This window comes from Otolemur garnettii, unplaced genomic scaffold (assembly GCF_000181295.1).
Source record: "Otolemur garnettii isolate 467f Iridium unplaced genomic scaffold, OtoGar3 scaffold00102, whole genome shotgun sequence".
Classification (NCBI taxonomy): Eukaryota; Metazoa; Chordata; class Mammalia; order Primates; family Galagidae; genus Otolemur; species Otolemur garnettii.
The window spans coordinates 1,256,092-1,271,218 of NW_003852497.1; the positions used below are offsets into that span (position 1 = coordinate 1,256,092).

Sequence of the window (15,127 nt, forward strand, 5' to 3'; positions counted from 1 at the left end):
GTATATGGGGCCGGCGCCCTACTCACTGAGCCACAGGCACCTCCCTAATTTTTCCATTTTTAGTAGAGATGGGGTTTCACTCTTGCTCAGGCTGGTCTTGAACTCCTGAGCTCAAGGGATGCTCCCTAATCAGCCTCCCAGAGTGCTGGGATTATAGGCGTGAGCCACCTCCTAGTCCATACTTTTGATTTTTCCTGAGATTTACGTATATATGACAGATAAAAAACTGAAGAGACCAAAGTAACAAAGGCCACATTGTTTATGTGACACTTGGGTGCAAGTGGGTTAAGACCTAAAGGATATTGAGGGGGAGGGTTAGGGAGGGAGGCCAGGTCTTCTATAGCTGGTGAGGTGGGGGGTGGTTTCTATCAAGGACCACCAAGCTCTTGTTCTCATCTGAGTGTCCAAGCTGTCATTGCATTGTAGGGACTGTCCTGGCAGGTTCTTATCAAAGTGTCAGCATGTTTCTCTTGGGTGGGTCTGTAATGGGGCCAGTGCAAGATGTGTAAGGATGTGCCTGCAGCCTGCCTCGCGCTTATCTGAGTTACGTCCACCTGTAACAGAGCCTCAGCGAATGACTACAGGGTGGAATTAGTTTGGCCAACCTAATAGCACACTTGCACGTTACCTCCTCAGCTGCCTTTTTTTCCCCATGAAAGGAAAATACTAGTCATTGGAAGTGATTTGATGGAACGTTTTTTTTTTCTTTATTTTTAGAAATAGCATTCTTCTAAAAAAATAGAAGTATAAATTCTGCCCTCTTCTCCTCTCCTCCCCCCCGCCCCCAAGAGAAAGCCTAAGAAAGTGCTTGTGTAAGAGGCTCGTGGTGGCAGAGAGGAGAGGGCCAGGTAATGGTTGCTGGGAGTGTTGTTTTATGCTCTTGCATTTGAAGGTGACTCCTCTGCCTTTCTTCCTTTCAGGTGGTACACCCTGAAATCCAAGCCAGGGAAGAAGGACAAAGAGCGAGGGGAGATTGAGGTTGACATCCAGTTTATGCGACACAACATGACAGCCAGCATGTTCGACCTCTCCATGAAGGACAAGTCTCGGAATCCGTTTGGGAAACTGAAGGATAAGATCAAGGGACGGCATAAGGACAGCCCGTCAGATACCGTCTCAGCCATCGTGTCTGCCACAGCGCCCTCCGGTGACAGTGACGATGAGTCTCCATCCAAAGACAAGAAGAAGAAATCGAAGATCAAGAGCTTGTTCTCCAAGTCTAATTTGCAGAAGACGCCACTCTCCCAGTCCATGTCTGTCCTGCCGACTTCCAAGTCGGACAAAGTGCTGCTGCGTCCTGGGGACTTTCAGTCCCGGTGGGATGATGATGACGACAAGGACGAATCCTCCTCTTCTTTGGACGGTGAGTTCTCACCACCTTCCTGCTGACTCCTCTTCCTCTGCTCAGCCCATGTGCCAAGGGAGAAGAAACAGGTTATAGGAGGAAGATTTCAACCCAGCGTCTTTGTTACTAAGATGGTGGTGGTGGTGGGCGATCTTGGATAGGATACTCTCTGTTTCTGAGAAGGCTTCTAAGAATGTGTAAATTACTTTCTAAAATGTCTGGCTCTGTAATTGATGGGCATTCATTTAAGCTTTTGGAGCTAACAGGATGAGTCCCCGGAGTACATCCAAGTTATTTTTTTTTTTTAAGACAGTATCTCATTCTGTCACCCAAACTAGAGTGTAGCAGTATGATCATAGGTCACTGCAGCCTCAAGCTTCTGGGCTCAAGAGATCCTCCTACCTCAGCCTTGCGAGTAACTATGACTACAGACATGTGTCAACAATTAAAACAATTTTTTTAGAGCTGGGGTCTTGCTGTGTTGCTCAGACTGGTTTCAAACTCATGGCTTCAGGGGATCCTCAATTCAAAAGTGCTGGGATCCTCACTCCCAAAGGCAAGTATGAGCCACCATGCCTAGTCTGTTTTTGTTTTTTTTTACTTTAAGACAGAGTCTCACTTTGTCTCCCTGGGTAGAGTGCCATGGCATCATGGCTCACAGCAACCTCAAAATCTTGAGCTCAAGCAATTCTCTTGCCTCAGCCTCCCAAGTAGCTGGGACTACAGGTGCCCACCACACGCCCTGCTATTTTTAGAGACAGGGTCTCACTCTGACTCAGGCTAGTCTTGAACCTGTGAGCTCAGGCAATCTACCCACGTCAGCATCCCGGAGTGCTAGTATTATAGGCGTGAGCCACTGCGCCCAGGCTGGTCTGTTTTTTTTTTAAAGAATAAAACCATGGAACCTTATAGTAATTCTGATATTTCACTAATTCCTCAGGTAGTTATTGAGTTCCCCTGATATGCTTAACCCTCATGGGGTATATCCTTAAAGGAAGCCCAGAAATCTGGGTCATCGAACTTTGAATTAATTGTGTACTTTGGACTTCAGTTTCAGTGACTAAATCTGTATTGGCCAGATTCTGCTGCCCTACCAAGAGTATTGCCCTCTTCACTGGCTTACTATAAGCATCCCAGCCTCAGCACTGTGGTCGGTTTGGGCCAGATAATCCTTTGTCATGGGGCCGTGCCCTGCACTGTAGAATGACAGGCACCAATGCATTCTCTGTCCCTGCCCCCAATTGTGACAACCAAAAACGTGTTCAGATATTGACAGCACCTCCCCCACATCACCAGTGTCCTGCCTGACTTCTTATCTTTCTTCTGTTCTTTGTTTTTCTTCCCACAGTCACGTCTCACAAGAGAACAGCAAGTACAGATCTTAAGCAACTGAACCAGGTCAACTTCACCCTCCCCAGGAAGGAAGGACTCTCCTTTCTCGGTGGCCTTCGGTCTAAGAATGACGTCCTTTCCCGCTCTAATGTCTGTATCAACGGGAGCCATGTTTACCTGGAGCAGTCGGAAGCCAAGAGTGAGACCAAGGACAGCAGCCCCTCTTCCTCCCCGTCCCCTCAGGGCTTCAGAAAGAAGCATTTATTTTCATCTACGGAAAACCTGGCTGTTCGGTCTTGGAAGGAGCCTGGGGAAGGCGGTGAGACGTCATCTGACAGGCAGCTCTCCAGCTCTTCCACCAGCGACTCTGCGAAGTCCATGTCTCTGCCATCCTACCGGCCACTGGTCAGCGGGGATATTAAGGAAAACACAGCCCCAGGGAATGCAGAGGCTGCAAAAGAAGCCAAAGAGAGCAAGAAACAGGAGAACAAAAAGACCTCTTTGCTTTCCCTAGTGACAGGGAAGAAGGATGTGGCCAAGGGCAGTGAGGGCGAAAGGCCCTCTGTCAGCCCGGGGAAGGAGAAGGAGGGTGGGCTTGCCGGTGCCAGCCCGAGGGACGGAGGGCCGGGGCCTGTCGAGGAAAGCGTGAGGGGGTCTGAGAAAGATACCTCGGCTGTCGTCCCTGGACGGGGCAACTCCCTGAATCCTTTTGAAGATGTGCAGATCACAGAACCAGAAGCTGACCCAGAGTCCAAGTTTGAACCAAAACCACCAGTCCCCTCTGGCAGGACTCCCCAGACGCGAGCTGTGAAGCCCCGGTGAGTCTCAGCCTCTGTCGTGCAGCCTTCCGCCCACCCCCTGTGTGTGGTGTTCTTGCGTGTTCCGTGACCTGCCCTGTATATGCCAAAGGTTTGCTGTTCTGAGTCAGTTTTTAGCCAGTCCCTGCCACCAGCCTGGCCTGCCCTTCTCAAATTGCAGTGAGGTTTCCCAGCCCAAAGCCACTGTCCAGCAGGCATGGTGTGTCCGTCTCCACGAGATGATCAGGTCACAGAGGAATGCAGGGGTTGTAGGAGACAATGGGTGTTGAAAGTTAGGGCTTGAGTGCAGAGCCCGTGTTTACTGGGTTCTGGTCACACGGTTCCCTGTGAGACAGACGTTATCTTCCCTCCTGCACTTTGGCATCGGCTTGCTGGCCAGAGACACCCTCAGTCCACTCTCCAGTGACCTGTGACGGTTCTCTGCGCACTCACTCTCCCCTCACGAGAGCCTGTGTGAGCCTCGGGGGCTTGTGCTCCTCTCGTGACTCAAACCCACACTAACAATATTTCTCTGGGGTGGGAGAGACTTTTGAGAGACCTTTTTTTTGGAGATTCTGCTTCTTTATTCTGAGACACACACATGCACACACACAGACTGTTACTCTTACACACCTGTGCCTGTTGCTTCACATCTTTTATGCTCTGAACCTTTGAGATGCGCTTGGCCTGCAGTAACTACACACCAGGGCCTGGGGGCGTCACCAGCAGAATTGCAGGCTGTTGCTGTACTGGATTTTCCCTGTCTGTTGCAACAGACCTCTGTGTGGCAGATAAGCTTGGTGATAAAGGTGTCCCTTTTGTATGTTAAGTATTGATGCTCTTTAACTTCTGAAGGTACTGACTGCCCCCCATTTTTTTTTAAGTTCTCCCCTTGTGAATGGGTTTATTTTACATGTTTTTTGTCTCTCACCGTGCATCTGCAACTGACCTGCAGATTTTATTTTGTCCTTTTTGCAGAGTGGACGTGTCTCCAGAGGCTCAGCCCACAGCCAGGTCCCTGCCTCACTCTGGCTCTCCTTCTCTTCCTGTTTCCCCTTCCAGTTCTGGTCAGGCACCTGTCCCCTCTGACTTGGGGCATGGTTCAGAGACACCGTCCTCTGAGAGTCCTTCTGTCTCCTCCTCTTTCTCCTCTCCCATAGCAGCTCCCATTTCCACATCCACTCCGATCCAAGGATGGCCTTCCATAGACAAGGGCCGGGCCGGGTCTGAGGAACCATCCCTGCCCCTTAAAGCAGAGTTGCAAAAGGAGAGTTTAACACCAGCTCCAAATGCTGTTTCTTCTGCCTTGGGGCCACTTTCCGTACAGCCACACCTTCCAGGCTGTATGGGGATAGAGGATTCCCCAACCGGGAGGACCCGTGAGACAGGGATAGGAAGCGGGAGCAGTGACAAGTCAGAGGAGTTCCTTCCAGAACGACCTAAAGTGGGGCGACAAGAAGAGCTTCTGAGGCCCCCCACTGCCGAGCAGGACGACGCCCCATCCTCTGGAGAGGCCCAGGGAGCTGCGCCTGCCCTCTCCTTCAGTGGCGGCCGCCTCGCAGGCCCAGGTGCTAAGTCTCAGTCTCAGGCTTCTGCAGAGAACACGGCTGGTGACAGAGGGGTGACTTTTTCAGCGACAGCGATGGCGACCCCTCTTCACATGGGTGAATCGGTCCCCTCAGTTGACTCTGTGGTGCAGAAACCTGAAGAGACAGGACTGAACATCAGCGAGGGCCCAAAGAAGGTTAAGAAGCGTGTGTCGTTTTCCGAGCAGCTTGTCACGGAGGAAGAGGTGGCCGGGTCTGCTGGGTGCATAGAAGAGGGTGAAGGTCGTCTAGGGGAGCTGATTACTGTGGGGACTGCCACTGGAGACATGTCTGAGGCAGAGCCTGCTGTGGCTCCCCACACAGAAGACGCTGAGAGGGAGCCGGCAGCCGCACCTGGGCCGGTGACACGAGGTGCCCCAGCTCCCACCAAGGGTCAGCTCCTCCAATCCTCCCGAGAGGAGAGTTTCTCCCAAGGCCCCACAAGTGAAGCAAGCTCAGCGGGAGACACTCCACTCCTCAGGATTGAGGGAGACGACGTCTTTCTGGCTCAGTGTCAGAGCAAAGCCAGTGACCATGAAGGTCTGCTGTCTGACCCCCTGAGCGACCTTCAGTCGGCCTCAGATGTTAGATCCCCCATCATGGCTGATCTGAACTTAAGTCTTCCTTCCATCCCTGAAGTCGCATCAGATGACGAAAGAGTAGATCAGGCAGATGATGACAGAAAGACAGCACAGCTGGCAACTCTGGACACCAGAGCTTCGTCCTTGAGCATGGGTGGCGGGCCAGAGGGGTCAGCACCCGCAGAGAGGCTGGGTGACTTCAGGTTCAAAGCACCCGCAGCGTCTGTGACAGCTCCTTCTGGGCAGACTGCAGCTTTAGGAGTTGACAAACCACACCCTGGCAAGATCTCAAGTTTGGAGAAGCAGCTGCCAGGACCTGGCAGTGGTGAGGAAGAAAAACCAAAGGGAAGTGGGAGTGGTAGTCAGCCTCCGGGCGTGGCCCTGGACCCTCCTCTATCCAGCCCCTCCCTTTCTGAGACCCCTCCTGCCACACACTCTTTCCCTAGCTCTCCACATTCTGACACTCACCACACCAATACAGCAGAATCTCCAAAAAAAGCAACAGCAGAGGGCTCGGCGGGGAAAGGTGAAAATTTTGGCAAGAGGAAGCCGCTCCTTCAGGCCTGGGTCTCACCCTCAGAGACACATCCAGTCTCAGCTCAGCCAGGCGCTGGCCCTGGGTCAGCCACGCACAGGTGAGAGACGGGGAGATGGTCTTCGTGAATATGAGCGATGTCCCCTCTGCACCTTACCCGCAGGGATTGGGCTTTCTGGCAGCACAGATATTCTGGGCGGTCCCTCATGGGGGGAGCACCTCTAGACACTGCTGTGTTTGTAGCAGATCATGGTGGTTGTCTTCAAAGACAGCCTGGGAATCGTTCTGCAGGGTCAGAGCTGCGATTTGGAGCTCTTGTGTTGCAGAAATGTAGGCAACCAATGTTTTACTAATCTCAGAAGCTGCTGACAATGAGTGAGAGCACCCAGTGGTGTTGAGAGTGCGGCTAGTGTGTTGGCTCTGAACTCTTTCTTTACTGTGGAGACACAGAAAGCTCTGCAGGGGGCCTCACAGTCAAGTCCTAGGCTCTAGTTGCCTCCAAACCTAAGAGACTGCCTTGAATGTTATCCTGGTGTTCAAAACAAGACTGAGGGTCTGGTGAGCACATCAGGACACCTGGCCACGGACATGCCTGGCTGGCTGGCACGTGGGTGCTGAGCCCCGACTGCTGTCATCTCCACAGCAGCTGAGACTTCAATGTGAGTGGCCCACGGAGCGTCCTGCCCCGTGCTGAGCTTGCTGGCTGCCGTCTTTGACATGGGCAGTTTCTCAGTTTTGCTGATACAGAATGATCTAAAGATGCTTTTCCCCTTCTCTTTAGACTTCACCCTGTGAAGCCAATGAACACAACAGCCACCAAGATTGCTACCTCCAGCTTCGGAACTGCCACCATCATCAGTGAGAACATGATCAATGAAGCCATAATGAAGGTAAGTCTGAGAGGTGAGGGACGTACAGAGCGCTTGCGTCTGGAGTCACCACTCTGTCCAGCTCCCTGGCCGCAGGTAATGCCAGGAGTTACTTAATGGTAAGGTGTCTCTCGTCACCTTTGGATAATTACTTTTCCCCATATGGTTATTTAGTTTTTGTTGAATTTCTCTGTGTGTCTCAAAAAGTGCCACTCATGGTCTGGCCCCTTCGGGTCTGATTTTCTTTTCCCCATATTTCTTTTCTTTTGGCAAGAATGTGAAATTCTTACAATTGTAATCGTTGCATAGATATACTTTTTTGGTAACTTGATTTTGAAATAGTTTTAAGCATTGCCAGGACAGTACAAAGACCTACTGTAAACCTGTCCTCCCGAGTGACCAGTTGTTAGCACAGAGCTGGTCCGCTGCGCCCTGCTTCCCTCCCTTGGTGTCCTTTTCCCTCTGGATATGCATACACAGGCACGTCATTTTTTCTCCTAAACCATTTGAAAGTAAGCTGTATACCTCATGCTTCTATTGTCCCTAAATAGTTACCTGTGTAATTCCTAAGAGTAATAAGGACATTCATCAAAATCAGGAAAGTTATGGCTCAGCGCCTGTAGCTCAGTGGTTAAGGCGCCAGCCACAGACACCAAGGCTGGCGGGTTCGAGCCCAGCCTGGGCCTGCTAAACAACAATGACAACTGCAACCAAAAAAATAGCCAGGCATTGTGGTGGGTGCCTGTAGTCCCAACTACTCGGGAGGCTGAGGCAAGAGAATTGCTTAAGCCCAAGAATTTGAGGTTGCTGTGAGCTGTGACACCATGGTACTCTACCAAGGGGGACATAGTGAGACTCTGTCTCAAAAAAAAAAGTTAGGAAATTTAACATTGAGCGCTGTTTTCTCAGCTGTGGCCTGTATTTCCATTTCCCTGGTTGTCCCAATACTGTCCAGTTAGTTTTTCTTGGTTTTATTTTTCCAGTCCAGGGTCCCTCCCTGCATTTAGCTGTCTTGTCTCTGTAGTTCCCTTCCTTCTAGAATAGTTCCTTGGCCTTTTTTTTTTTTTTTAAATCTTTTAAGACTGACAGTTTCTTTTTTTTTTTAATTGTTTTGGAATTTTTGGGAATTATTGAGGGTATCAAGAGTTAGGTTACACTGATTGCAATTGTTAGGTAAAGTCCCTCTTATACGTGTGTCCTGCTCTTGACATGGACACTCTCTAAGAGTTTAGATCAGGTGTTGGTAGACTCTCCCTCAGTTAGGGTCTGTCCGATGTCTTCGGGGTTTGATGTTACCCACTCTCGGCAGAAGTGCAAATCGCGTGTCCTCCTCCATGTACTGTCTAAAGAGGCATGTGGCATCTCACTGTCCCACCAGGGACAGTGGTAACTCAGACAACTTAAGTGGTATCTGCCTGGTTCTCTATTGCAAGGTTGCTATTTTTTCCCTTTACAACTGAAAAAAAAAAATTGTTGGAAGTGAATTTCAGACTATGTGAAACTTTTACTCATGGACTTTAGTATCCATTGCAAAATGATAATTCTTCCAGCTCCTTCACAGGTATGGAAACACTCTTAAATTCTCTTTTCCACTCAACAGTACATTATAAGCATTTTTGCATGTCACTATTTAAGTCTTTCAAATGGACATACTGGTATTTACTTAACCATTCCCCTATAATTGATGATTTAGGTTGTTTTCTATCTTTAAATATGAATGAACAGTACAGTAAACAATTTCCTGCATAGAACTTTTTCTCTTCTTTCTTTCTTTCTTTTTTTTTTTTGAGACAGAGTCTCAAGCTGTTGCCTTGGGTAGAGTGCCATGGTGTCACAGCTCACAGGAACCTCAACCTCTTGGGCTTACGTGATTTTCCTGCCTCAGCCTCCTGAGTAGCTGGGACTACAGGCCCCCACCACAATGCCCGGCTATTTTTGTTTTTGCGATTGTCCTTGTTGTTTTAGCTGGCCCAGGCTGGGTTTGAAACTGCCAGCCTCAGTGTATGTGGCTGGCACCCTACCCACTGAGCTATGGGTACCACCCTCTTATTTCTTTTAGATTATGTTCATTTTTTTTTTTTTGAGACAGAGCCTCAAGCTGTTACCCTGGGTAGAGTGCTGTGGTATCACAGCTCACAGCAACCTCCAATTCCTGGGCTTAAGCAATTCTCCTGCCTCAGTCTCCCAAGTAGCTGGGACTATAGGCACTTGCCAGGGGCCTGGCTATTTTTGGTTGTGGCTGTCATTGTTTGGCAGGCCTGGGCTGGCTTCAAACTCACCGGCTCTGGTGTATGTGGCTGGTACCTTAGCCCCTTGAGCTACAGGTGCTGAGCCTAGATTATGTTCTTAAGTTAAATTTCTGGGGAGAATATTGCTAGTTTATAGAGTCTCTTTCTTTTAAAAAGCCTAAGATAATGTTAGAAAAGGATTCTTCCCCACAGATGATCTCTGCCTGGAAGTGTCTTCATCTTGCCTTTTCTGGGTCTAAAATTAGAAGGATTTATTTATTTGTTTGTGTGTGTGTTTTGAGACAGAGTCTCACTCTGTTGCCCTTGGTAGAGTGGCATGGCTTCATAGCTCACAGCAACTTCAAACTCTTGGGCTCCAGTGATCCTCTTGCCTCAGCTTCCCAAGTAGCTAGGACTACAGGGGCCCACTACAGTGCCTGGCTAATTTTTCTATTTTTAGTAGCGACAAGGTCTTGCTCTTGCTCAGGCTGATCTTGAACTCCTGAGCTCAATCGATCACTTGCCTCAGCCTCCCAGAGTGCTGGGATTACAGGTGTGAGGCACTGCACCCAGCCCTAAATTAGAAGGATGTACAATATGGCGTTGCTATAAATCCCTGGTCTTCAACTCCAGGTGACGCCTACAGGAAGAGAATGACTTACTGAGGCATTGATGACCTGTAGTCGGCAGGGATGTATCATGTTTCAAATATGTGCAGAGAATTTCCCAGCTGACTACTGGGAACTGAAAAGTCTGTAGACATAAACTTTATTTTTATTTTATTCAGCACAGCTGAAAGTTTCACTGAATCATAGATTTTACAGTTCCATGGACTCCAAAGGTATCAAATAGTTTGGGTTTTTTTGGCAGGTGGGGGGGAAATTGATGGGGTCTTGCTAAGTTTCCCAGGCTGGAGTGCAATGGCATGATCATAGCGCACTATAACCTTTTGAACTACTGGGCTCAAGAGATCCTCCTTTCTTAGGCCCCCCCCCCAACCCCGAACCAGGTGGGACTACAGTTGTCCGTCATCAGGCCTGGCTGAAAGTGTTCTTCTAAGTGCCAAGTGGTTGTTGTTGCCTCTGGCTTTATTGTAACTCTCCCATTAGGAGTGGGGGAAAAGGCTCACTGGAAGCTGGAGATCTGAGTTTTGGATAAAAGTGGCTGAGTAATGATAACTAATTATTGCTGGAAGCAATCTAGCATCTTCTAGCTGTCTTGCCTTCTCTTCCCTTGTAGTACATGGTGACATGGCAGGTGGTGATAAGCATCAGCCTCAGAGTCACCAGCCACAGCCAGGACTGTATCCCTGCTACATATTAGCCCTAGTGTCACTCTAAGTCGACCAGCTTGCCGGGCGTCTGTGTGGCTCTGGCAGAAGAGGAAGCACTTACCTTCTTGGAGTTAATGATATCTACCAGGAAATAGGGCAGAAGAACAGCATAAAGGGGACATAATGAAAATTAGGGTCATTTAGCAGCCTCCCACCCCCTCTTCCTTTTACTGTGGAATGCAGCATAGCTCTGTAGGTAACAAACACTCTGTTTCAGGAAGTCTTGCTAACTTCCCAATTTATTTGCTCTTGTAAGCTCATTCAGCCAGGGGCTTCTCTCCTGGCCCTGATCAGGAGAATAACTTGCCTCGAAACAAAGGCAACCACTGCTCATAACCATTTTGCTTATGATTCGTAAGCCCTACTGCAGTCCCACTTTAACAAGAATGGGAACTTGTAGGGTGGGATGAGAAAGAATTCTCAATGCAAATATTAAGTTAGAAAGAAGAACAAAGTGTATTTTTACTTTCTCTGAGAGAGTGCAAGAGAAAGAGAAAAGAAAAAAGATAATTATTGCTGCCAGCTGATAGCGGAAGGCAGAAGCAGCAGCATCAGTTTTTCCTTTTTGAATCTTCTCTGTGAGGCTTGCTTATCAGGGTCCTTGAAATATGGTCTGATGGGAGCTGGGGGAGCATCATGCTCCTATCTGCTCAGTTTAAGTGCTGTAAAAACACTTAGAGAAGCTACAGATACTTAATCTTGAAAACAATGAGTTAAGCCACAGGTGGTTAATCAAACAATGGGGCTATGATCTTTCTGTTAGTTTACTCTCCCACCACACCCCCGTTAGTTTACTAGCAATGCTGTCCTTTCATTTCTGCCTACCTGCAACTAAGCTCTTGGTCCTCCCAGACCATATCTAGTAAACATTCTAAGTGAATATGGTGAGTTTCCTGGAGACTTTGCTGTTGGCCTGCCACATAATTAATTGATGCTTTATGCTAAAGCATAAGACAATATTTATGAAAATAACTTTTCTTTGGAATTTTGCAAAGTAAGAGAGCGGTTAGAGAAAGAAATTGCATAGCTAAAGTTTTGAAAAGCTAGCTGGATCATTTCTACAATGATTGTTTTCCGCCTGGGTTATTGTTTTGGGTCTCTATTCATTATAGATGATTTATAACTGGGAGTTTATTTTTTACCCAGCTGATTTTAACCCTTCTCTTTTAAAATAGTACAGCCAACTAGATCTGAAAATCATCTGTTATATGGAGGAGATGCACGTGCATTTGCATGTACGTGATCATTATCACACCTATGTAAAAAGGAAAATCCCCTATAAACTTCCTGGTAGAATATACGTGATAATGGGCACTGTTCTTTCTTGCATTCGTGAGTGTTTTATCTGTGCCTCCTCTTCTCCATGACCATTACTTTTTATAGTGCTGGAATGTCTTGTATTTTTAAATCATCATATAGCTCGGCTCTTTTTTTAATGAAGAAGTTGAATGTTTTATTATTTTGCTGCAAATCTATTGCTCACTGTATAAAAATAACTCCAGCAAATGCAGCATATTGCAAAATTGAGAGAACATTGTTCTTCATTTGACACTCAGACCAAGAAAAACGTCCCCACTCCCAGTTATTTCCAATGCAAAGATCATTAAGAATTTCAACTAAATTGGCTGGGTGCAGTGGCACATACCTATAATCCTAGTACTTTGGGAGGCCAAGGTGGGTGGATCTCTTGAGCTCACAGGTTTGAGACCAGACTGAGCAAGAGTGAGATCCCATCTCTAAAAATAGCCAGGCATTGTGGTAGATGCCTGTAGTCCCAGCTACTCAGGAGGCTGAGGCAAGAGGATAACTTGAGCCCAAGAGTTTGAGGTTGCTGTGAGCTATGATACCAGGGCACTCTACCACAGGTGACAAAGTGAGACTCTGTCTCAAAAAAAAAGAATTTCAGGCTCAGCGCCTGTGGCTCAAGTAGCTAAGGCGCCAGCCACATACACCTAAGGTGGCAGGTTCGAATCCTAGCCCGGGCCCACCAAAACAACAATGATGGTTACAACCAAAAAATAGCCAGGTGTTGTGGTGGGCGCCTGTGGTCCCAGCTACCTGGGAGGCTGAGGCAGGAGACTCACTTGAGCCCAGGAGTTGGAGGTTGCTGTGAGCTGTGATGCCATAGCACTCTATCCAGGGGGACAGCTTGAGGCTCTGTCTCAAAAAACAAAAAAAAAAAAAAAGAATTTCAACTCAAATCCTGGTATTGATGTAAGTAAGTTGCAATATTATATAAGGCTTAAAACAACGTTATCCTCAAATTACATAATTTTTATAACTAACTTTTATAATGGATAATTTCATGAATTTTGAATACTAGAGCCTAATCTAAAAATCACAGGGTATTATGAAAAGGATGCATATTTTGTTTATCTACAACCATTGGAAAGTTAAGCACTATTTCCTATTGGCAGCGTTGAGAGTAGTTGCTATTTTAAGTCATGTACCCACCGCTAATTTAGACAACTCTGCTGCATTAAGTTATTTCATCAGGGCTCCATTTCGACTGCTCAGTAGATTTCACCAGTTTCTCACATGCGTCTCACTCACTAGCTCATCTGGTTCTGAAGATGACTCGGTGTCATCTTGATCAGTCAACCATCTTCATAACAAGATTGTTGACAAGTCCTGGACTTTCTGCCAGAGCTTCATTAATTTCAGTTACTTCTGATAAAGGAGAATGGAGTTCCCTACCAGCTTTCACACTTTCCAAAGCGCCAAACTCATCTTGCTTATTTAATTGTCCCAACTTCAAGTGGACGACAGACAGTAAACAACATCTCCCAAAGCTTCCTGTCACAATGGCTGATCCCCACTGTCCCAACACCATTTTCTATTATTACCCATTTAGGTTTCTCTATAAATTTATGCACTAAGAATGGCACAGGCCCTGTGAGCAGTGTCTATACGAAGCCCACTCCTCACGGACAGGGCTGCGGGGTGGGGGGGGCCAAGGCCAAGCGCAGGCTGCAGGCCACAGCCCCCATGCCCCCTGCCATTCACAGCACCATGATTGCAGGGGAACATAGCTGGGCTCTCCTGATTTCCAAGTCCTGTGTGTCTCCTCTCCCCTTTGGATTGCAGAACCTAAATGGAACATCTGTATGGCAGTTTGTATGAAGTACCTTAAGTATTATAGGCATTTTTCAATTTTAGGCATTTATCGTAAGAAAATATTTAGAGATATAGCCAAAGATTTATGTTAATACATTTCAATAAAAATGTTGTATGTAACTGAAAATTGAAAATCTAAATACCCAGCAATAGAGGAGTGTTTTAAGATATAACAGAATTTTGGCTGGGTGCTTTTTTTTTTTTTTTTTTGGTGGCAAAGTCTTGCTCTGTCACTCCAGCCTAGAGTACAGTGGCTCTCACCTGTAATCCTAGCATTCTGGAAAGCTGAAGCTTGAGGCCAGTAGTTTGAGACCAGCCTGAGCAAGAAAGAGACCTTGTCTCTACAGAAAATAGAAAGCAGGAAAAAAAAAAATAGAAAAATGCTGGGAGTGGTAGCTCATGCCTGTGTTCCTAATACTCTGGGAAGCCTAGGTAGGAGGATCATTTGAGCTCAGAGTTTGAGACCAGTCTGAAAAGGAGTGAGACCCTTTCTGTACCAAAAATAGAAAAATTAGCTGGGCGTCATGGTGGACACCTGTAGTCCCAGCTACTCAGGAAGCTGAGGCAGGAGAATCACTTGAAACCAGGAGTTTGAGGTTGCTGTGAGCGAGGCTGACAACATGGCATTCTAGCCTGGGTAACAGAGTAAGACTGTGTCTTAAGAAAAAAAAAATAGAAAAACTGGCTGGGTGTGGTGGCATACACCTGTAGTCCCAGCTACTTGCGAGGCTAAGGCAGGAGGTTCACTTGAGCCCAGGAGTTTGAGGTTGCTGTGGGCTATGCTGCTACTGCTGTAGTCTAGCCTGGGTGACAGAGTGAGATTCTGTCTTAAAAAAAAAAAACAAGTGTCTTTTTAAAAGGTTATTTGAAGTGTCTTTTAAAAAGGTTATTTTTGTCAAAATGTAATGATGGGGAAATGTTCACAAAACAGTAATAAAAAGATGTAAAACCATATTCCGTATGATGCTAATGTTATAAAACATAGAGAAATCCAGGAAAAATTCAAGAAAGAAACCCAAATGTTAGATTTTGGGATAATAGGTGATGATTTTTTTCCCCTTCTATATTTGAGATTTTTCTATGGTAAGCAAATATTCCTCTTACAAATTAAAAAAAAGTGTTGTTGGTTACTTTGAGGAAAATGAATTTTAATTTATTGTCGAAGTCTAGTTCAGATGCCACTTCATCTTTAAAGCTTGTCCCAGTCACTGGGGTAAGCCATGATCTATTGCTTGTTCGAGCTGCTGGAGTGCATTTTATCTCTCTGGCGTCTAAGCCTGGGAAGTCTCTTCCTGAAGTCCTGGAGCTGGCAAGTGTATCAGGCCCCGGCAGACTGGTGCTACCTGGCCTGGCCCCACCTTTAGGGACCACCACCTGCCTGTTCTTCCTCTTCATCTTCTGTCC

At 47.1% G+C, this 15,127-nt stretch overlaps 1 protein-coding gene across 2 annotated transcripts in view; it reads left to right on the plus strand.

Moving 5' to 3' along the window:
• Positions 1-15,127, plus strand: part of RAB11FIP1 (RAB11 family interacting protein 1) — a 39,370-nt gene that overhangs the window by 19,532 nt on the left and 4,711 nt on the right. Inside the window, exons 2-5 of one of the 2 annotated variants that reach the window (XM_003796296.2) lie at positions 921-1,363; positions 2,694-3,495; positions 4,453-6,276; positions 6,958-7,066. In XM_003796296.2, the coding sequence (XP_003796344.1) occupies positions 921-1,363; positions 2,694-3,495; positions 4,453-6,276; positions 6,958-7,066 (3,178 nt within the window). The remainder of the gene's footprint in view (positions 1-920; positions 1,364-2,693; positions 3,496-4,452; positions 6,277-6,957; positions 7,067-15,127) is intronic. The other variant, XM_012809265.2, reaches the window with a different exon arrangement.